Source organism: Balaenoptera acutorostrata, chromosome 12 (assembly GCF_949987535.1).
Source record: "Balaenoptera acutorostrata chromosome 12, mBalAcu1.1, whole genome shotgun sequence".
NCBI classification, from domain to species: Eukaryota; Metazoa; Chordata; class Mammalia; order Artiodactyla; family Balaenopteridae; genus Balaenoptera; species Balaenoptera acutorostrata.
This window is the reverse complement of record NC_080075.1, coordinates 87,496,030-87,519,110: the sequence shown is the minus strand read 5'-3', so window position 1 is coordinate 87,519,110 and position 23,081 is coordinate 87,496,030. Positions and strand designations below refer to the sequence as shown.

General features: G+C 40.8%; 1 protein-coding gene and 1 long non-coding RNA gene across 5 annotated transcripts in view; one reads left to right on the top strand and one right to left on the bottom strand.

The window, feature by feature from the left end:
- Nucleotides 1-1,269, bottom strand: part of LOC103003672 (uncharacterized) — a 75,120-nt gene extending 73,851 nt beyond the window's left edge. Inside the window, exon 1 of one of the 2 annotated variants that reach the window (XR_009009872.1) lies at nucleotides 1,104-1,269. This is a non-coding gene — a long non-coding RNA (uncharacterized LOC103003672). The remainder of the gene's footprint in view (nucleotides 1-1,103) is intronic. The other variant, XR_452288.2, reaches the window with a different exon arrangement.
- Nucleotides 1,270-1,285: 16 nt separating this feature from the next.
- TAF1B (TATA-box binding protein associated factor, RNA polymerase I subunit B) overlaps nucleotides 1,286-23,081 on the top strand; it is a 57,552-nt gene continuing 35,756 nt past the window's right edge. For all 3 annotated transcript variants that reach the window (XR_009009871.1, XM_057557917.1, XM_057557916.1), the window contains exons 1-7: nucleotides 1,286-1,360; nucleotides 2,764-2,862; nucleotides 6,209-6,296; nucleotides 8,461-8,558; nucleotides 10,204-10,299; nucleotides 13,097-13,250; nucleotides 19,117-19,273. Coding sequence is in view for 2 of the 3 variants with exons in the window: in XM_057557917.1 (XP_057413900.1) it covers nucleotides 1,343-1,360; nucleotides 2,764-2,862; nucleotides 6,209-6,296; nucleotides 8,461-8,558; nucleotides 10,204-10,299; nucleotides 13,097-13,250; nucleotides 19,117-19,273 (710 nt within the window). In the remaining variant the exon portion in view is untranslated. The remainder of the gene's footprint in view (nucleotides 1,361-2,763; nucleotides 2,863-6,208; nucleotides 6,297-8,460; nucleotides 8,559-10,203; nucleotides 10,300-13,096; nucleotides 13,251-19,116; nucleotides 19,274-23,081) is intronic.

The following is a 23,081-nucleotide window of genomic DNA, read 5'->3' as shown; positions in this document are numbered from 1 at the left end:
CATCCTTGACTCCCTTCATCCTCGATAGCTGCTTTGATGGGCTTCTTATCCATCAAGATATCCTTATGGTTCTACCTTCAAAATATACATGTCCAGAATCTGTCTACTTCTCACTGTCTCCACTGCTTTTACCTGGTTCAAGCTACCAGGATTATTGTAACAGACTCCTGACTTGCCTCCCAACGTCTATCTTTGCCCCCTAGCAGTCTATTCCCCCCACAACAGCCAGAGTAATCTGTTAAACATGTAAGATTGTGTAACTCCCCCAACGGCGTCTCCAATTTCTCCAAGTCTAAGTCCTTAGAGCTGTATTTTGCCCCTGCCTCATTTTCTACTCTCCCTTTAGCTCACTGTTCCAGCCACTCGCTGACCTCCTTGCTGATCCTTAAATGGTCTGGCATGAGGTTCAGGACTAGGGCCTTGGTACTCACTGTTCCCTCTGCCGGGAATGAGGTTCCCAACATGGTTCCTGCTCCCTTGCCTCAAAGGTCACCATCTCAGGGAGACCTTTCTTGACCACTCCATTTAAAACTGAAACCACAGTATGGCTCCCATTCTCCTTTCCTGTTTTATTTTTCTCCTTGGCGCTCATGCCCGTTTAACATACCATATATTCTCCTTATGTATTTTTGTCTCTCCCCACCAGATTATAATCTCCATAAAGGCAGGAATTTTTGTTTACTTTGTTCACTGCTGAATCCCCAAGACCTAAAACAGCGCCTGTTTAATGAAATGAAAGTGCCCAATGAAGGGACAACAATAAAGCTAAATTTAACGCGCATTTACCATGTGAGGCTCCCTCGCAAGGGACCCACAGGTAACAGCTAATTTTTACAGAGGAGGAAATTGAGGCACGAAGAAGCAGAAAAGCCGTGATTACAAACCCAGGTCTAACTCAACCACGTGTTCTTTTCTCCAGAACCCGGTGCCTCTCCTGTGCCAGAACCAGGTGGAGCGCCCCGAGCGCTCTGAGTCCACGCCACCGCTCCCCCCTCGCAGCCCGAAAGCAGGAGAGCGGCCGGGAGGGAACGGCTGTCGGAACAGAGACTGAATCCTCTCAGCAGTAGGCACCGCCCACTTTTTTACTGATTGGTTTTAGTTACCTCGACTAGGAAAGGGATGCTGTCTGCGGATGCAGGATTAGTGGAGCTTCATCCCGGAGCTAGCGGAAGCTTTCCCGCCGCCGCAAGAGACGGAAATCCAAAGTCAAGGGTCTCGGTTTCCGTCCGGAGGGCTCTTCCCTCCGCTCCCGGAAGCTGCGCTCGCTGCCGGGGTAACGGGCTCCGGCGGCGGCGGCGGCGGCGGCGGCGGCGGCGGCGGCGGCGGCGGCGCCGTTGCCGTTATGGACTTGGAGGAGGCGGTGAGTGGGTCGAGTATCGCGCAGCCGGGCGACGGGGCGGCGGGGCGGGAGGGGAGGGAGGCTGAGGAGAAGGGGTGGAGGACGCCGGTTGGCTGTGGGGGCGGCCACTGGCCGAACGGGGACGGGGCGGAAGGCTGCGGGGTGGGGACAGGGATGGGGCTGGCGACAGGGATGGGGCTGGCGGGGCTGGCGGGCCGCGGGTGCCCGCGCTTTGGGGGAAGAGGCTGGAGTTTCTGGCTGGGTGAGGTTGTGGGTGAAGGGACGGTGGGGTGTTGGTCGATGTGAGTGTGTTTCGGGAGGAGGCTGAAGTTGTAGGTTTTGTGGGGTGGTCACCCACGTGGCTCATCTCCTCTAAACGGGACCACCTAGAAGTTCCCTTTGATGCTGGAGGTTGGGCGAGGGAGACCGGGCTTGGAACCAGAATGCCCCCAAGTAACCCCTGCCGGTGTCTCTGCGAATCTTAGCCATGGCCTGTGCAGGAATTCCAAATTCGCGTTTGGGGACACTCCAAGATTACGATAGTTATCCACATGGGGTCACTGAAAACTTGACCAACTTGTCGAAATAGATTTGGCATGCATTTTGACCCACTTCATAAAACGCCACTCTTTGATGGCGTTAGAGGAATAGTTGGTAATTAGATCAACGATAGTAAGATTTCTCGCAGCAGAGAGTTGCGAATGGATAATTTGGTGCCAGTCTATGTATGTACAGAAGCATTATGGTGATAGAAGGCCTTACTCATTGTAGATGCTCAATAAATGTCTACTGAATGAGGGTTAACGTCTGTAGATGCTAGGTTAATGAAATTAGCAATTAGAACTCACCATTAGCATGTATAGTTATGAGTAGGGATCTTGTCTGTTTTGCTCACCCTCAAATCCCCAGCACCTAGTTAAGTGCGTAGTACATACATAGTTGGTACTCCTTATATTGCTGAGTGAACAAATCGAAACTTGAAACAACCCTAATAAAACTCTGGTTCCTTTGTGGAGGGTATGTGTTCTTAGTGTCCTGGAGGAAGTTCCAAATGGTATGCTATTTCTATTTTTTAAGTCTTCTCTATACTTGAATCTTATCATCTTTTTCCTCACAGCATGTTCAAGGAGTTTTATTTACTCACCTTTTTTTCCCCCACTTTACCCCTACCACCTTGTCTTCTTTGTCTTTTTTTTTTTTTCACCCTCACACACTGCATATTTTAGAAACATTTCTTTAATAGTTTAATTCAGTTTCAAATGGCTCAGACTGAACTGTTCTTCTTGTTTATAGATAATCCCTCTGGTATATTTTCTATTCTCAGTGATTCTTTATGTATAGAGTAAAATTGTAGGGAACCCTCTAAGTAGAACTGCAGGGTTTAGGTACAATGTATTGAATGTGGTTTTCCTTTTGTCCTACAGAAAGAGTTCAAAGACCGCTGTTCTCAGTGTGCTGCTGTCTCTTGGGGTCTCACTGATGAAGGCAAATATTATTGCACTTCTTGCCACAATGTTACAGAAGTAAGTAACAGACCTCATTTATGAATTTGCTTGTGCTTTAAAAGTTGCAGTTTCAGCCTAATGTGTGGCATAGGTCCCCCCAAAACTGATCTATTTTTATTACTCAGGCAATGTCCAAATATGAAGAATGTAAGCGGTCCTCAAATGCTTACACAAGGGTTGAAGACTTTGTAAGGTAGATTTAGGATGAGCTTTTGAAATTATGTTGGGCCACATATATAAATGTTTTCCTGATTCAGACTGTGTAGTATGTATATAAGGGGAAATAATTAAAATTGCACTTACAAGATGATGCATTTATTATTAGTTACCACTTATTTAAGAGTTTTTAATGTATTGTGGTAGCTTAGAGGTTTGGAAGACGGAATGTTAGACTATTGGGAGTATGAGAAATGTGCTTCATCGTCATTATATCTTTGTACAGTGCCTTACACATTACAGAGTGTTTTCTCATCCATTAATTCATCCCCTCCTCATAACAACCTGTGAGATATGTATACTATTACACCTATCTGTAGATGGGGCAAGCAAGACTCATCAGTTGAGTGAGTTTGCCATAGTCACATGGATAGAGTGCTGAGCCAGGACTTGAACCTCAGGCTTCCGATGCCAGTGGTCATTTTATTCCACCACACCTGTCTCTTAAGGTAGAGGTTGGCCTACTGTCCTGTGGAACCTTGGTAAATGAGGCTACCTTCACACTGGGAGTGCTAGGTCCTCTCCTGGTTACCACACCTTCAGGGCAGTATAACCAAAATAATCAAGGGTGTGGATAGCCTGCTATGGGACAGGCTAAACGTACCAGGACTCTGCTCTCTGGAAAAGGATTTGCTCAAAGTCTACAGAGCCAGGAAGGAACAGATATACTACCTTTGCCGTATAGGCCTATATAAGAAAGGTAAATTTGGGACAAATATAAGTAACTGTGTGAACTTCTTCTGGCCAGGATGGAGTAACAGGAGCCCACCTTAAACAACTAAAAGCCTGGACAAAATGTATGAAGTAAAAATTGTTTTCTTGAGAAAAGCGGTTAATTTAGCTTGCAACTCAGTCACCCAAGAGCTTTTCCTTGAGACAGTCTTTGTTCTTCAGTCTGCTTCCCATTTGGTCACACAGAGTATTAAGAAGATACGTACTCACTCGATGAAATTGTTGAGGTGATGGATATGTTCATTACCTTGTTTGTGGTGATGGTCTCGTGGGTGTACACACATACTCACACATCAGCTTGTACACTTTAAATGTGTGCAGTTTGCTTTGATGTATATTGAGGCATTAATAGTTTTTGCTTTTGTACCAGCAGTGCAAATGTAAACATGGTGAAGGAAGATGTGTCTAAATGGACTGTTTATCGTTAGCAGATGAAGTCAGCATATACCATTTTCGGAGAAATTAAACTATGTTAACTAATTGCTTCCTTTTATTTCTGTCTTTGATAATGTTTCTGTTTGTTTCTGTCTGATAAAATCTGCTGCAGTCGTTTTTTAACTTGAAAGCCCCTAATACCACTGTTTCCACATCTGAAAGATATCAGCCTGTATGGAACAACTTGTCAAGAATGTAGCATTCTTGAGGGTGGGCACCATCTTTCAACAGATGCAGAACCTGTCTCAGTGCCTCCCATGTGATAGGCAGAGCTCTGTGTTGCACAACTTCAGTGGTTTCTCTTGGCTTTATTGTCTTCATATAGAGTGTGACACGATCAGTCCTTCCTGGAGAGCGGGGGTGTGGCGTGGCGGTGTGGAAATCCAGTGGGTGGGGGACGGCCGATGAGACGGTGGTTTGCTCCTGCAAAGAGTGGAAGCTGTGGCACAACTTTCCGTGTTTTTCTGCTCCTTTCATTGCCCTTCAACTTACTCTGTATATAATTCTCATGTTTTAGATACTCCACCGTCTGGAAGAAGGCCTTCTGAACTGATAAAGGAATTAGAATGTTATCTTGATTGATTTTATACAGGAAAAAAATTTTCAGGTCTTAAATCTGGCCAATTTATATTATAGACATTCTCGGAAGTATTTTGTGGCTATTTAATAAAGGTGTATGCTAGAATTGTGTGAGTTTAATAGATTTTTATGATCATAAGAGCAGATTTATTGTAGACAATTTAGAAATTATGAAGATGAAAGCTAAAATTATCAGTGATCTCAACATACAACATTTCTTTCGATAGCTTCCATTTAGTCTTTTTTTTTTTCTGTATATGAGAAGGGAAAGGGGACGTGGGTGAGTACCACTGAATCTTCTTTCTTAATAAATATTGTCCTGTGTTATTCTAAACATTTGTGGACGTGTTAACTGACTGTATAAATATTCCACAATATAACTATTCAGTAATTTAATTAGTTACAGCTTCAGTTTGTATATGTAGCTTTTTCTAGCTTTTAGTTATTTCACATTTTGTCTAATCCAGATTTTAAGCCTTTTTTTTTTTTTCCTTGCCTACTCTTTATAGGTTTTACCTGTTTTTGCTGGGTAACTGCTTCGGTGTGTATTCTCACGTGTCTTATTTTCTCAGTGTGGCCAACCCAGTCCACCAGAACTGCTTTGAATGTGGTTTCTTTAACAGGAGAGGATGTATTCCAAAGATCCTGTTAGAGACATTTCTTTTGTTCTTAATGAAAGTTGAAGATAAATTTCATTCCAAATCTCTAAATTTGGACAAATATATAAATGTTCCCTGTTGGTTAAAAATCTTCACCTTTTCCCCATCATTTAGACCTAATTCTTTTATATTTTGGTTGTGAGAGAACCAGAATCTTAGGTACCAGCCCTTGAGAGGACTTGGAATTGAAGACTTTGGGATGAACTGTACTCAGCATTTAGTCATTCTAAAATCCTATAGGTTTGATTAAAAATAAAAGTAGCACTTTTATAATTTCATAAATAAAGCTGTTTTAGAGTATTATTCAGACACACAGAAAAGTAGGATGAAACTAATCTGTATGTAGCTTAGGCATTGCTGACTACAGTGAATACAGAAGTTATTTTAATTTCAAAGTATGTTTTGGATAGAGAAAAAAGTGAATAAATTTGACTTTACAATTGGTTTCAAACAATTAAAAATTGATTTAAAATAAAAGTTTATTCATTTGACATACATTTATTTAGTGTTTACTGTATTCCTGGCACAGTTTTAGGTACTGAGAAATTTTGAATCAGAAAGCAATAAAAAGGCTAACCAGAATGTTACACTTTATCTAATTTTCCCAAAATATTACCATCATTGGTCCTGGCACTCACAGTCTGGTTCATTATACATCCCAGAGCATGCTTGGCAGTATATTTAAGGAGATGTAAAACTATCTTTTTATGGTCTTTTTAATGGTCTGCTTCTATTTCCTGCAGAGATCTAGGGAAGTTATAAACACTGGGGCTATTCCTAATACTAAAATACAAGCCATCAACCGGGGACTTAAAAGAAAACGAAAACTTGGTAAGCTCTTTCGTCATATGTGCTTAGCATTTTTCAATCATGTTTTCACTTTCATTACTTGGGGATGTGGAATGGAATTTTAAATAGATTCTAAAGAAGTTGCCAGAATTTTAAGCAGGTAATCCAAAGTAGAATTACAGTGGATAATTATTGATGGTAAAATTGGAAGCACATGTCTTAAAACATGTCCATTTTTTATTCTGCTTATTGTTAATGACTTGATTTTTCAGTGGAGCAACTATTATGCAAAAAATAATAATAGCAAAGGTAGCATATTTCTTTTTGTCTGTTGGTATATGTTTTTCTGTTTTATATCTGTTATCTATTATATGATTTTCTGTGCTTTTAAAGAAAAATGCTTATTTTCTGAAATGAATCAGCTGTGGAGTTGTCAGGTTAGGCAAGTTAAACATGATATTCAGCTTTCAGAAATCCATTTCTCACACTGAATTTTGAACACACCCTTTTAAAATAGGGAAAATTATTTTCCCTTAAAATAACCTCAGGATGGGTGTGCTTTGAAAGGTAATCTATTTCATTAATCCAGTGAGTACATAATAATTAACCATTATTGAGAAGAATCTGAGGTTAAGTTTAGCTGATGCTTTTTATTTCTGTGACTAATTGCCTAGGGCCAGATTCTCAGGTTTGAAACTAGGCTAATGGTAATGGTGGACTCTTCTATCTGAGGTAGCTTTAAGGATACACACATGAAATGTATTATATATATAAATGTTAGTGAAATACATTGCTGTTCTTAGATGAATAACGGAGAGACTTCCTAAATGCCAACTCATGTTCCTGTTTAACCTTTAGTAGTGACTATTTTTATTAGGCTAAACCTGATTAATTTTAATTAAATTTTATTAGAGTAAAACCTGATTAATTTGGACTTGACCTATCTAATAGTTAAAACTGTATATTTTAAACTTAAATTGCTGAGGGAACGTCAGGTGCTTCAAATTAAATGTTGAGTCTTATATTCAACCTCTTTGTCCTTAGTTGTTTCTTCATCTGTAAAGTGAGAATGTAATACCATTTATTATATAGAATAGGAACCCAGACTGAGAATTTAAAATACGACTTTATCAGTTTGTCAGAGCGGTGTGCAGGAAGGAGAGAGCACACATGGATAGAGCTTGGAGAGTTTAAACTCCCTCACCTTTGGAAAGCGTCAAAATTACAGGCTTCCTATTTTACTCTATACAAGCTAAGACCCTTTCCAGAAAGTGCGTTAGTCAGCAGGGGTGGGGAGGCCTTGTGACATTTGAGGTAAGGGAGGGGCATAGGAGTCCTGTGACATTCTGAGGGGAGAGAGCCTCTTGGAGTCATGGTAACAGACTTCAGAAGCTGTGCACTCATAACATATTTTTCAAAGAGTTACAGTATTTGTACAGTAGGGAGAGGTAAAACATAAGGGTCTTAACAGATTTTAACATTCTCTTCAACTGGTAGTTTTATTTAAACGTGTAGCTTTGTCCATTGTAGTGGCAGTTCTCGTCACAATCTCTCAAGGTTGTTTTGAGGTTGGAAGAAAATAACCTACTTAAAATACCTGGTAACTAGGCTGAGCTCAATAAATCTTAGTTTCCTTGCTTTCAGTTTCACCCCAGAACCTAGAACCATCTTGAGAAAGGGAGAATGCCGTTGAGCAGTTTATTTTCTTTGTATATTTTTATTATCCTTTCCTGCGATCTTGGAGCTTCTCATCTTCACTTTTGTTCATTCATTCTCCAAATACTCATTGTTCCCTTTCCATATGAGTTGGAACAGAGGAGTCATAGAAGCAGTGGCTGAGTGTTGAGGATCCTTTCATTTAGGATTCTGCTGGGCATTGTTCAGTGCAGTATACATTTATAAAACTTATTTCATTTTTTTAATGTGGTGACTATTCATTTTTCTGTCTCTGACATTAACATTTCAGAAAAATTACAGATAATTAAAAATATTTAAAATCTGATAAATTATTAAAATGATGTTTAGCTTTAGCATTTATGTACAGATTTGCCAGATGGGAAACAAGAGAGTATAAGAATGGAAACTCTACTCAGGGGTACGAAAAAATTCCAGTTGAAGTGTATAAAACACAATTGTAACTATGTAGCAACATTACATTTAGTAAGTTAGGAATGCAAATGTCTGAAACCTGTCATTTGTCATTTAGAGAAAGGCTGGGATTGGTATGTGTGCGAAGGTTTTCAGCACATACTTTATCAACAAGCAAAAGCCTTACAGACCCTTGGAGTAGGCCCAGAGTTAAAGGTAAGTCCGTTTGTGCCTAGATGTTAGCTTTACATTTTGTTGTTTGAAGAACAGTAGATTTAGAGTGATACTAAGGAGGGCTCTCAGTAATAACATTAGGCCTAATGAAAGAATCATTTATTTGGATGCAAGCAATACATCCAAAAGAAAATAAGGTTTTAGTCTTCAGGTATTTAGGAAACACTGGGTTAAAGCAAAACAAATAACTTTGCCCACTTACTGGTGCCTTTTATGTGTTAATGTGCTTTTAAATTTCCTAGGGGATGTAGTGTGCAGTATTCACAGTTTGAGAGCAAAGTCCTTTGGCATGTGTGTGTGTGGGTAGCAGCCATCGGGGCTTGAGTTCCAGAGAATGCGCTTTGTGGAGCGATACATTAAACCAGTGGTTTTTAAACTTGAGTGCGTGTGTATCAGAATCACCTAAAAGGCTTGTTAAAACACAGATTGCTTGACCTCATTCCAGGGTTTCTGATTAAGTAGGTCTGGAGTAGGGCCCAAGGATTTTCAGTTCTAACAAGTTTCCAGATGACACTGGTGCTGCTGGATTCAGCTTAGCTGGAGAGAGGGTTTCATGCATATGTGGAGTGAGTAAACACGACAGTATATAGCAATATGCTCATAAATGCAAATAAGAGCCAAAAGAAAAGGGAGAAAGATCAATGTCTCCTGAAGTCACCAAGAAGAGATCCGTAAAGTAGCCTTTGCCATTCAAACCAGTGTCTGCGGCAGGCTGGCAGGATGACCCGGGGGCCAGTGCGTGGCCTACGTGGACCCTGAGCCTTACCCGTGGCAGTCATCGCGTTAGGCAAGGTTACTGGTGGTCTGGGCTCTGTGAACCTGGTTTCTCCTTGCATAGTCATCCTACGTATAAGTGTTTTTCAATAAGTGGTTTCTGTTAGTTACACCAGATAGCTTCAGTAGGGTTTACACCTGTGTAGCCTTCTACCTGCTTCATCGGGATTGATCCTGAAAACACTTTCTCTGAAATTCACCAACGAGTATAACTGTTTAGACCTGAGCGGTTAAATGGTACAGCCAGAACACAGGCTCGGGAGTCAGGACCGACTCCACATCCCATTCACGGCTCTTCTACTTATTGGCTGGGTCATTTTGGCAAAGTTACTCAGTTTCTTCAGTGGTAAAATAAGAGATAATAGCTATCTTGCAGGATTGTGTTAAAGCTTATGGATGCCTTGTACCTAGCAGGTGATGAATAAATGGAAAAATGGTTTTGTTTGTTTGTTTTGTTTTACTTTCACGTGGACGAGGGTGGGGGCAGTGAGAGGGAGGGGTGTCAGTAGGTCACTGGACCCAGTAGCAGCTTTGCCCCTAACTGGAAGTGTAGTCACATGTAAGTTGCTTTCTTTCTCTGAATCTTAATTTGCTTAACTTGTCAAAGGAAGGGATTCAACTAGGTGACTTTAAGGAACTAAAATCTAAGATTAAGAAGAATTTATTCCATGCTTCCCGTATACCTGACGTTGAAATGATCATTCTTCTAAAGGAAATTTAGGTAAGAAAGGTAAGGATACGTTTAGATGGAAGCAGCACGTAAAGTACAGGAGAGTAGAGATTCTGTGGTGTAGATATGCCAGTATGTTTTTCATCATAACCTGAAGCACCGCGCGTTTCCCTTCTACCTTAGAATGAAGTCTTACATAACTTTTGGAAGCGCTACCTTCAGAAGAGCAAGCAGGCATACTGCAAAAACCCAGTTTATACCAGTAGAAGGAAAACTACGGTAAGTCACAATTCTGAAAAGTGGGACCAGAAAACATGTCTAGCGAAAGGTAGAGATGAAGATGAGGTTCAACCTTACCTGGGTTTATGATGCCTGTCAGAGGATTTTCAGTGAAGAGGTTTCCTTTATAGTCCAGAAGGACAGGGTCACTGATCTAGACATTGACCCCAAGTAAGACATTGACATCTGAAATTTGTGGTTAAGTTTCTAAATAGAAGCTTAAGGAGTTTCTACCATTGTACTATTAAAAACTTTTTTGCATATATTATTCTTTCTGCTTGGAGCACCTACTTCCTTTACTTGGTGTTTCAAGATTCAGCTCAGTTATCATCTGGGTGTTTCACCACCCCACCCCCATCCATCAAAGCAGTTAGATTTTTTAGCAGTTTGCTATTAGTGCTTTGTAAGTGTGCCATGGGTCATTTTATCTGGGGCAGGGGAGGATTCCACTGCTGAGAAACGTGGGTTTGGTAAGCGTTGATGTGTTTTATGTGTGATACTTACTCTCCAGGGCTGGGAAGAGATTCTGAATCTATTTGACAGACTTTTGTTAAGAGCTTAGAAACTTGGCCCAGTGTTTCCTTGTTTGGTTGGGGTCTCGTAGGTTCCACATGCAGAATTTAGTGACCCAGCAGTGAAAGAAATAGGTCCTAAGAACGAGAAGTTTAGAAATAGCAGGTGGGGGCTTCCCTGGTGGCGCAGTGGTTAAGAATCCGCCTGCCAATGCAGGGGTCATGGGTTCAAGCCCTGGTCCGGGAAGATCCCACATGCCGTGGAGCAACTAAGCCCGTGTGCCACAGCTGCTGAGCCTGTGCTCTAGAGCCCGCGAGCCACAACTACTGAGCCTGCGTGCCGCAACTGCTGAAGCCTGCCTGCCTAGGGCCTGTGCTCCGCAACGAGAGAGGTCACCGCAACGAGAGGCCCGCGCACTGCAACGAGGAGTGGCCCCCGCTCGCCGCAACTAGAGAAAGCCCGTGCGTAGCAATGAAGACCCAACACAGCCAAAAATAAATTAAATAAAGAAAGAAAGAAAAAAGAAAAGAAGTAGCAGGTGGAGCAGGAATAATGATAGTTCAGTTTTGGGCGTAAGTTTGAGACAGCTTTTGGACATCCAAGAGGAGATGTCAAGTCCTCAGATATACAAATCTTCAGCTCAGAGGAGAGGTCTGGGCTGGAGATGTAAATTTAGAAGCTGGCAGCTTACACTATAATCAAATCTAAAATGCCATTGTTTGTAAGATGCACCATTATTTTAAGTACTTCCAAGAAAAGATAATGCTGCAGATTAAATCATGACATGCCACTGATTGTAAGATACATCCTGATTTCAGGGATGTTAAAATGTGGAGACATGGGAGTGCATTTTAGAATTGAAAGCAATATATGTAGTAAATGGTATTTAAAACCACAAGACCAGATGACATCCCTGAGGAGTGAAGACAGAGAAGAGGACCAAGAACTGAGCTCTGGGCCACTCCAGGGTTAAGGTGTCTGGGATAAAAGAGGGAGGAATCAGCAAAGAAGTCTGAGGAGCCACTGGTGAGGTGGGAGGAAAGCCTAGGGAGTGAAGGGGGCATTCTGGAAACCAAGGGACAGAGTGTTTCACGAGGAGGGGCGTGATCCACTGGGAGAAGTGCTGCCTCCAGGTCGGGAAGGGAGAGGGCTGACAGTCGAAGAGCGGAGCAGTGGGATCGAAACCTCGGCTGGAACGGGGCACTGAGAGGAGAGGAACTGCAGACAGCAGGTCTGGACAGCTCTCTCTGGGCATTTCGCTGCGAAGAAGTACAGAGAGATCGCGTTGTAGCTGGAGTCAAGGGGAATTTTTTTCTTCAAGCGGAATTCATGATGGTGCACTGATAGGAATGATACAGGAGAAAGAAGAAATTCTTGATGGAGAAGGAATAGAAGGGAGTGATAATCTTTGAGTAGAAAGGGGGTGTGATCGAGTGCACAAAGGGAGACACTGGCTTTAGAGGGGAGCGTGGACAGCACACCAGAAGAATCCGACAGAGGGCAGAGTGCGTGGTGGAGCTGCCCGCAGATGGTTGCCTGCGGGAGCCCGTGGAAGTTTCCTCAGGATTGCTTCGGTTTTCTCAGAGTCTCCGCTTATCAGCCAGCTTTATGGTTGCCTGGCCCCTCGTGGGCTCGCCTGTCGGAGGGGATGTGCTTGACAGAAGACACAAGCATTATCCTGTCCCTGATTTTTTTGTCTCATTCTCTTGTGAGTTTCTTTAATATGAGCTTTATCTCCTCATAATAAGATCAAGTTTCTTGGCCTGCATGGTTGAGAGCATGGCTTGTTGACTGTGATCTGTTCCCCAAGGTAATGTCGGTCAGTGAGGCCTTTAGGTAGCCAGCCAGCTGACCTTTCTTAGGGACACTCTGACCACCATTTCAACAATACGTGTGTGAAAAATTAAACAAGGGTAAGAGATAGTATATCCTTGTCAAGCCTTAGTGTGCCTGGACTCATTATTGACACTTGATGTTTTTATTGGTGTTGATACTAGAGCTGCAAGAGAGGTGTTAGTTACAGAGAGAAGGAGGCCTGACACGTCTGCCTGCTTCCTTGCTCACGCTCGTTTGAAGCCCTTCTCCAAGAAGCATTGCCGGGAGGTGCTGGGGAGCTACGTGCGGAAGTCAGGGTCTTTCGGCCTCGGACTGGGCAGGCGGCTGCAGCTGTCTAGGGGGGCTCCTCCTCTGGTGTTTGTGATGCTCAGGAATTGTTTAAGTTTGCGGAAGTTAATTATGTTGTAAATTCCTGTAAAGTCACAATTTATATTATTTTACAAAATAGGTATTAGAAGATAATCCAAGTCATTCAGACTGGGACAGTGAGCCTGAGCTGCTGAGTGACTTGAGCTGTCCTTCGTTTGTTGAAAGCGGAGCGGAATCTCAGCCGGAGGTCCACGCTCAGAAGCCTCTCCCCATCATCAAAGCGTCACAATCAGGTAAGATGAGAATCAAACTACCTAGAATTTTAAAGCTGGCAATGCATCTTAAAAATAGTCTAATCTCTTCATATTCCAAGGAGGGAAACTTGGCCTAGCAAGGAAGAATGACTTGTTGAATCATATGGCAAGGAGAAAGGTAAACTAAATGAAATCTGAGTGCAGTTTTTAAAAAGGTACATCGTCTCTACATGAGTTTTTTGGTGTGATTTTTAAAGGGAGCTAAACAGTAAGTAGATCCAGAAAGGATGCTAGCTCCATAAAGATAGGTGTGGGCTCAGAATTTTCGGAGAAAAGTTGCAGCAGAGAAATGACAGAACTTAGCCATAAGGTAAGATAGACAAGAGTCAAAGATAAGTCGCCCAGTTTCTCAGCATAGCAGGCTGAATAAAACGTACCATATTATGTGTGTGTATACAGGTGTCTTACCTTCTGATTTAATTCCATAATTTAAAGTAGGTAAGGAATATATTTAAGGTTACAGATATAGACCTCCTGAAAGCATTCATTCATGATTTTAGTTGTTTCCACACTCCTTTAAAAAAAAAAAAAAAGTGGTAGAAAACAGAGCTCAAAGAACAGACCAAGAATTTATTATAGATTGCTAGAATCTTGGTGTGTGCTGATAGAGTTCTTTGAGAGATAGCTTCCAAAACCTCTGGTGTTAGGGATTGTTGAAATCTGCATTAAGCATGGTTATATAAAATTTTCAACAAAACACATCAGAAGTATGGAGTGCTTCTTTGCAAGCCCCTTGCCCTCCAAATATTAAACATTCCTATTATCAGCATATCCCCATTTGTTTTGTTTTGTTTTGTTTTCTTCAGCTTATCTACATTTCTTGTTGGACTGCACAGTGACACAGATATCAGTTAAGTTACATTTTGTGTCCAAAGAAGTTAGAATCATAGGCTAATTGGGCAGCATGGAATCTCTGGCGTTTCCTTCTCCATGCTTTCAGGCAAGCCTGGCTCAGATAGTCCCAGAGGACTAGGACTCTAAACCATCCAAGCCTTTTATTTATTTAAAAAATATATTTATTTATTTGGTTTGTTTGTTTGTTTGCTTATTTTGGCTGTGCTGGGTCTTAGTTGCAGCACGCAGAATCTTCGTTGCGGCATGCAGACTCTCAGTTGTGGCATGCGTGCAGGATCTAGTTCCCTGACCGGGGATCAAACCCAGGCCCCCTGCATTGGGCGTGCAGAGTCTTACCCACTGGACCACCAGGGAAGTACCCCCATCCAAGCCTTTTAAATAAAGCATCGTGATTATTTACCTATGTTAGGGGTTTTTGTTTGCATGTTTGTTTTTTAGTAAATGATGATCCTTAGAGCCTTATTTTCATTTTTACATTAAGTGTAACTATTAAAACAACTCTTATTACAAAACTATATAATGGAGATATTCATGGAAATTCCCTGGCGGTCTAGTGGTTAGGACTTTCACTGCCGAGGTCCGGGTTCAATTCCTGGTCGGGGGACTAAGATCCCACAAGCTGCGAGGTGCGGCCAAAAAAATGCAGATATTCATAAAGAAAATAAAATCACCAGTTATTGTATCACCCCAGAATAACCACTGCCACTGTATTCTACTATACTCCAAAAGGTTTGTTTTTTTTTTAATTGGAGTATAATTGCTTTACAATGTTGTGTTAGTTTCTGTTGTACAACAAAGTGAATCAGCTATAAGTATACATATATCCCCATATCCCCTCCCTCTGGGCCTCACTCCCATCCTCCCTATCCCACCCCTCTAGGTGGTCACCACGCATCGAGCTGATCTCCCTGTGCTATGTAGCAGCTTCCCACTAGCCATCCATTTTACATTTGGTAGTGTATATATGTCCATGCCACTCTGTCACTTCGTCCCAGCTCAGGTATTTTATTCATGTATATATAAAGAGAAAGGGAAAGAGTTTTATTATTTTGTTTTGCAAAAATGTGAGCTATTTCTTCATTCTTTAAATTTTTTTAATCAGAATTCTACATGCATGTTAATTCAAATAAATTTATGACTTGTTATAATAAATTACAAAAATAACAAATAAAAATAAATTGCAGTTCATTGTCTCCCCGAAATGTCCTGTTTCCAAGAGGCATTCATTTTCAACTCTTTTGCAACCTGCGTATCTCTATCGCATGCTTCTAGTACTACATCTTGATTTCCGGTTTTGGACATTAGCAATTAAATTCCCACTATGGAAGATGAAGCCTTAGCTCTTTGGCTCATCCTTCACTGCCCCCCTCCCCATGTAGTTACCAACACACAATTATGAATTTCTCATTCTCTATCTTTCCAATATAATTTTTTACTGGATCAAGTTTTGGTGCTTAAATTGTAAGTGTATAAATGCTATTCAGAACTGAACCACATAGCTTACTATGATTACTTTTTCTGCATATCTTTCGGTTTTTCCAGAGTTGATAATTGTCTTGTTATTTGTTTAGTTTTCTATTTATTTATTACTAATCTATAATTTATTACTAATGTATCTCCACACTTCCCCTCAGTTCTGAAAATCTCTCAATTCCTTAGATATTCTGTCAATTTCATCTTCTGTAATAGACTTTCTGGAGCTTCTGAGCTACTCTGATCTAGAATGATGTATTTCTAGACCTGTGTCCCAGCTGTCTTTGGGATCTCTTTACCACCATTCCAAGGATTCTGTCACCTCTCTTTTGCTAAATTTCTTATTTCCTTGATCTCACTTCATCTTCCCTCTTGGTTCACTCCCTCATTTTTGTGGAGCATCTTTTCTTATTTTGCTGAGGATATTAATATTATTTCCCACTGATCTGAAAATTTGTTTTGGCCTTGCCTTTTTATATTAGAGGATTTCTTCAAGTGTTTACCGAGCCTAAAATGGCTAGTCCTGTTTAAGAATGGAGATTGAAAAGTTGATTGAAACTTTGTACCCGTGGTTGATCTTGTCAGCTCTGCTCTGGTTTATTTTCTTTTTTTTTTTTTGGTTTATTTTCTTAGTGAACCTTCAGCATTGTCATCTTTAATTTTTTCCCCCCTTAGCTAATCAGATTTTCCATTTGGAGGTTGTAACCCTGACTGTTCTGGGAACTGGGTGGGAAAAAGGCCTCAGGGGAGGAGGGGGTTGTCTCTATACTCAATATGTAAACGTTCTCTTAATCCTCCTGTTTTCAGTAAGATACCCGTACTTCAACTGTGTATGTGACTGACTCCCTATCCCAGAGAGCCCTTTGTTTTACTCTCTAGAGGAGAAACTTCCAATTTTCTGGCAAGATTGGGGAGCAGTCATTTGGCCGCATGGAGTTTGGGGAGAAGTCTGGGTGCCTAACTTCTTCTTAATCGGACTTTCAAGCTATCCTCCCAGTATTAGTCCTACTTCACTCAGTTTCCAGGGGTACCTGGTTTAACCGATTCCTGAGCTTTCTTTAGAGGTCCCCAGGGGAAAATTAGATTGATTTCTGGCTTTCCCTACTGCTGGCTGTGAATCCAGCTTTCTCAGCACTGCTAAGGCAATAATCATCCATCCATTTGCTTTCCAGCTTTTAAAATTTTATTGCTGTTGTCTCCTTTTCCATGTTATTTGTTCTTGTATTTATAGCTTTTGAAAATTTCTTTATAATTGAAGTGGGACAGAACAGAGCCTAACGTATGTTTTCAATCTGCCATCTTAACTGGAAGTCCCTACATGTAGTTATATATATGATATATATAGAAAGTTTTAACGTAATATTTTATGGGAATCTGTGTCCTTGTATATTCCTATAAAACAGTAGTCTTCAAACTTTAGCATCCACCAGAATCACCTGGAGGGCTTGTTAAACCACAGGCTGGTAGGTTCGATAATTTGCAGCTCTAGTAAGTTCTCAGGTGATGCTAATATACCTGCTCCAGGGACTGTACCTTGAGAACCACTGATCTAAAGCATTGTGTAAATTGTTATGCACTGCTCCCTTGCATGGAGTTATTTAATTACATTTCTATTCCAGTCACTTGGTTGTTTGAAATTTTTGTCTTATTATAAACAGTGTTGCCACAACATGCCTTGACCCAGAATCTTTGCATGTTTTTAAAATCATTTCACTAGGATGAAATCTGAGAGGTAGAACTGCTAGACCGTTTGTCACCAAATATTTATTGGGTTCCTCTTCCGTGCTAGAGACTGTTCTGTGCTCTGGGGACGCAGTGGTGAGCAAGACTGTCCTCAGGCTGCTTAGAGTGTGCTGGGAGGAGCTGACAATAAATGCAACCATGAAAAAGGAAAGTTCAGTTCCTGATAAATGCAATGAAGAAAGGATTTACAGGATTTGGGAAAGGGGATTTTGAGGGATAATTTGGAGAGTTTTTGCCCAAGAAAGCTTGGAGTTTCTCAGGGTCATTCCTCATCCTGCTTTTTTAATCTACCCTCACTCCTTACTTTAAACACCAGTTATATCCTGACAACCCTAAAATTCCTATCTCTTGCCCATCCTCTCAACTATAGGATTTTGTATATTCAGCTACCTACTCGACATTTCTGTTTGTATGCTTAATAAAATCTTATACTTGTGCAATTCTGATATCTTGATTTCTCTTGTCAAACCTGATCTTCTGCCATCTTCCTTGTCTCAGTAACTGGCATCTCCATTCTCCTTGTTGCTCAGTCCCAAACCCTTAGAATCCTACTTGTTTTCTCTTTTTTTCTCATACTTCACATCCAGTCCATCAGTAAATCCTTTTGACTCTGCTTTCAAAATATGTCCGGAATCCAGCCACTTCTCACCATCTGTAGGGTCGCCACTCCAGTACAAGTGCCCGTCATTGTCGACCTGGAATCGTGGTCTCCCATGTGCCCTCCCCAGCTCCACTCTTCATAGCAGCCAGAGGAACCTTTTAAAACCATAAATGAGATCATGTAGCTCTTCTGTTTAAAACTCTCCAGAAACTTCTTACGTACTTAGAAGAAAATCTAAAGTACAAATCGTGACTGACAAAGCCCTTTAGCAATATGGTTTCTTACTCTCTCCTGTCATGTCTTAACACTTTCCCCTCACCCATGGTGCTCTCGCCACACTGGCTTCCTTGATGTTCCTTCAGGTTGACTCTGCTAATGTACTTGGTGTTCCTCTCCAGATCCTTAAGACTTATTCTCTGATTTCATTCAGGTCTCTGCTCAGATGTCACTTTCCCAAAGAGGCTTCTCTGACCACCCGTGTAAAATAGCACACGTCTCTTCCCTTCCCATCATTTTGTATGCCCCTCCAGTGCTATTCTTCTGTGTTGTGCTTAACCACTGTCTGCAAATTTTTGTGTGTGTGTGGGTGTTTATTTACTGTCTCTCACTACCAGTATGTAGGTTTTAGGAGAGATGAGAGACTGTACACTGTCATTTCCCCAGACCTAGAAGAGTGGCACAAAGAATGAGGTGGATAAGTATTTGTGGAATGAATGAGTTGAGGGTGGAATAATGCCCCGTGGGGGAGGATGCCTGCAGGATGGGAGTGGGAGGGGGTGCTGCCTTAGGTAGTGTTTGGAGAGCCTCTCAGAGAAGGGAACAGGTGAGTGTGAGTTGAGGCGTGACTCAAAGGAATTACACATTTTTTGCTTTGTAATTGTTTGTCCTTTTATTTATTTGAAAAATTGTTCCTGTTAACTATACAAAAATTCAAACAAGACAAATCCCTCCTTGGAATCTCAGCTCATCCAACTCCCACAAAGAACCAGCAGTTACCTTTTTGGCCAATTTTCTTCTGAATCGTTATTGCTCTTTATTGCCAAATTGTTCTTTGTAAAGATTATATCAGTAATCTAAAGATATTTAAAATACCTCTTTGGATTTTGCTGTTTTTCTTCTTTGTTGTCCAAAATAGTTGCTTGTACTTTTAAAAATCTCCCTTTGTCCTTTTAGAAACTGCATCTGTCTGTTCCGGATCTCTTGACGGAGTTGAGTATTCACTGCGAAAGGAGAAGGGAATTGTGAAGATGACTGTGCCACGGACGCTAGCTTTCTGCTACCTGTCATTGCTTTGGCAGAGGGAGACAATCACTCTTGCGGATCTTCTGAGGTAAGCTGGGCCTCTCGTATAATGATGCTTCTGCTGACTATCTGTGTGCACTAGGAGACAACCTTGGATATTTTGGATTTTACAAGGAGGTTTAAATTAAGGAAGGGAAAGATTGGGCAGTCTGAATTCTAACTCTGAAATTTAATTCTCCTTGGGCTAATAATTCATCTCCTTGGTTTCCTTATTTAGGTAGTGGAAATAATACTATTTATCTTACGATGGGGTATTAGAAAATTAATTTTCTAATGTGAGTAAAGTGCTTTGAAGATGAAAAGTGACATTTAATTACCTGAGTAGTATTATTAAGTATTTTTCATTTTTTTTATTTAATAAGAGTATTAGTCATTTTATTTTTATTTATTTATTTATTTATTTATTTATGGCTGTGTTGGGTCTTCGTTTCTGTGCGAGGGCTTTCTCTAGTTGTGGCAAGCGCGGGCCACACTCTTCATCGCGGTCCACGGGCCTCTCACTATCGCGGCCTCTATTGTTGCGGAGCACAGGCTCCAGATGCGCAGGCTCAGTAATTGTGGCTCACAGGCCCAGTTGCTCCGCGGCATGTGGGATCTTCCCAGACCAGGGCTCGTACCCGTGTCCCCTGCATTGGCAGGCAGATTCTCAACCACTGCGCCACCAGGGAAGCCCAGTATTTTTCATTTTTAAGAGAGAGGATGAACAGATGACCTTTACATTGGCAAATGTTATTAGTAGTTGCACAAAAGCATACATTGGTATTGTTAAGAGCTAAAATACAGGTTGTCTGTGTTTATAAGCCAAAATTAAAAACAAAGCTCTTAAAAGAACCTGTTATGTAGATAGTCAGCATTTACATTTTTCAAGGTAATCTGCCGGGTTTTATAGTTAATGAATAAATTATGGCGTTCTGTATAAGAATTTCTCATTAAATAGAAGATGTGCCAAAATCATTAATGTGTTAATTTTCCCTTGTTTAATATGTGTTCTAAATAATAACATTTGAGGTTTTTTCAGTGTATAGAGTGATTTTAAGAGCACAGATTTAGAACCAGACTCCTGGGTTCAAATCCTGGCTCTGCCACTTATGTGTTATAGGACCTTGAGTAAGTTATTTAATTTCTCTCTGCCTCTGTTTCCTCATTGGTAAAATGAGGCTAATAATAATATCTACCTCAGAGGGTTTGAAACTACTTTCAATAACTAGTACTACATGAAAAGCACATAGCGCCTGGCACGTAATAAGAACTCAATGTTGGTTATTGTTGTTTATGTTTTCTTCATCATCATCATCATTATAGGCACTAGGCCCTTTGATTAAATAAAATGCCTCTGGTAAATGAGGATAGTGCCTTTGAATTTGGCCACATCAACCAAATAACAAGGCTTTTCTCAGATGTGATTAACAGTACATGCAAGTTGAAAACTTCCCTAATATGGAAAAGGAAATAGTCAATCAAGTCCAGGAAGCGCAGAGAGTCCCATACAGGATAAATCCAAGGAGAAACACGCCAAGACACATTAATCCAACTGTCAAAAATTAAATACAGGGCTTCCCTGGTGGCGCAGTGGTTGGGAATCCACCTGCCAATGCAGGGGACATGGGTTCGAGCCCTGGTCCAGGAAGATCCCACATGCCACAGAGCAACTGAGCCCGTGTGCCACAACTACTGAGCCTGCGCGCCACATCTACTGAGCCTGCGTGCTACAACTGCTGAAGCCTGAGCACCTGGAGCCTGTGCTCTGCAACGGGAGAAGCCACCACAATGAGAAGCCTGCACACCATAACGAAGAGTAGCCCCCGCTCACCGCAACTAGAGAAAGCCTGCGCACAGCAACGAAGACCCAATGCAGCCAAAAATAAATTAAAAAAAAAAAAATTAAATACAGAGAAAAAATACTAAAAGCAGTGAGGGAAAAGCAAGAAATAACATACAAGGGAATCCCCATTACGTTAACAGCTGATCTTTCAGCAGAAACCCTGCAAGCCAGAAGGGAGTGGCAGGACATATTTAAAGTGATGAAGGGGAAAAACCTGTAACCAAGATTACTATACCCAGCAAGGATCTCATTCAGATTCAACAGAGAAATTAAAACCTTTACAGACAAGCAAAAGCTAAGAGAATTCAGCACCACCAAACAAGATTTACAACAAATGCTAAAGGAACTTCTCTAGGCAGGAAACACAAGGGAAAGACTTACAATAACAAACCCAAAACAATTAAGAAATTGGTAATAGGAACATACATACTGATAATTACCTTAAATGTAAATGGATTAAATGCTCCAACCAAAAGACATAGACTGGCTGAATGGATACAAAAACAAGACCCATATATATGCTGTCTGCAAGAGACCCACTTCAGACCTAGGGACACATACAAACTGAAAGTGAGGGGATGGAAAAAGATATTCCATGCAAATGGAAATCAAAAGAAAGCTGGAGTAGCAATTCTCATATCAGACAAAATAGACTTTAAAATAAAGACTATTACAAGACACAAAGAAGGATACTACATAATGATCAAGGGATCAATCCAAGAAGAAGATATAACAATTGTAAATACTTGTGCACCCAACATAGGAGCACCTCAATACATAAGGCAAATGCTAACAGCCATAAAAGGGGAAATCGACAGTAACAGTCATAGTAGGGGACTTTAACCAATGGACAGATCATCCACAATGAAAATAAATAAGGAAACACAAGCTTTAAATGATACATTAAACAAGATGGACTTAATTGATATTTATAGGACATTCCATCCAAAAACAACAGAATACACTTTCTTCTCAAATGCTTATGGAACATTCTCCAGGATAGATCATGTCTTGGGTTGCAAATCAAGCCTTGGTAAATTTAAGAAAATTGAAGTCATATCAAGTATCTTTTCTGACCACAGTGCTCTGAAACTAGATATCAATTACAGGAAAAAAACTGTAAAAAATACAAACACATGGAGGCCAAACAATACGCTACTAAATAACCAAGAGATCAGTGAAGAAATCAAAGAGGAAATCAAAAAATACCTAAAACAAATGACAATGAAAACGAAAGACCCAAAACCGATGAGATGCAGCAAAAGCAGTTCTAAGAGGGAAGTTTATAGCAGTACAATCCTACCTCAAGAAACAAGAAAAATCTCAAACAACCTAACCTTAAACCTAAAGCAATTAGAGAAGGAAGAACAAACAAAACCCAAAGTTAGCAGAAGGAAAGAAATCATAAAGATCAGATCAGAAATAACTGAAAAAGAAATGAAGGAAACGATAGCAAAGATCAATAAAAACTAAAAGCTGGTTCTTTGAGAAGATAAACAAAATTGATAAACCATTAGCCAGACTCAAGAAAAAGGGAGAAGACTCAAATCAACAGAATTAGAAATGAAAAAGGACAAGTAACAACTGACACTGCAGAAATACAAAGGATCGTGAGAGTTTACTACAGGCAACTATATGCCAATAAAATGGACAACCTGGAGGAAATGGACACATTCTTAGAAAAGCACAACCTTCTGAGACTGAACCAGGAAGAAATAGAAAATATAAACAGATGAATCACAAGCACTGAAATTGAAACTGTGATTAAAAGTTTTCCAACAAACAAAAGCCCAGGACCAGATGGCTTCACAGGTGAATTCTATCAAACATTTAGAGAAGAGCTAACACCTATCTTTCTCAAACTTTTCCAAAATATAGCAGAAGGAGGAACACTCCCAAACGCATTCTACGAGGCCACCATCACCCTGATACCAAACCCAGACAAAGATGTTACAAAAAAGGAAAACTACAGGCCAATATTGCTGATGACCATAGATGCAAAAATCCTCAACAA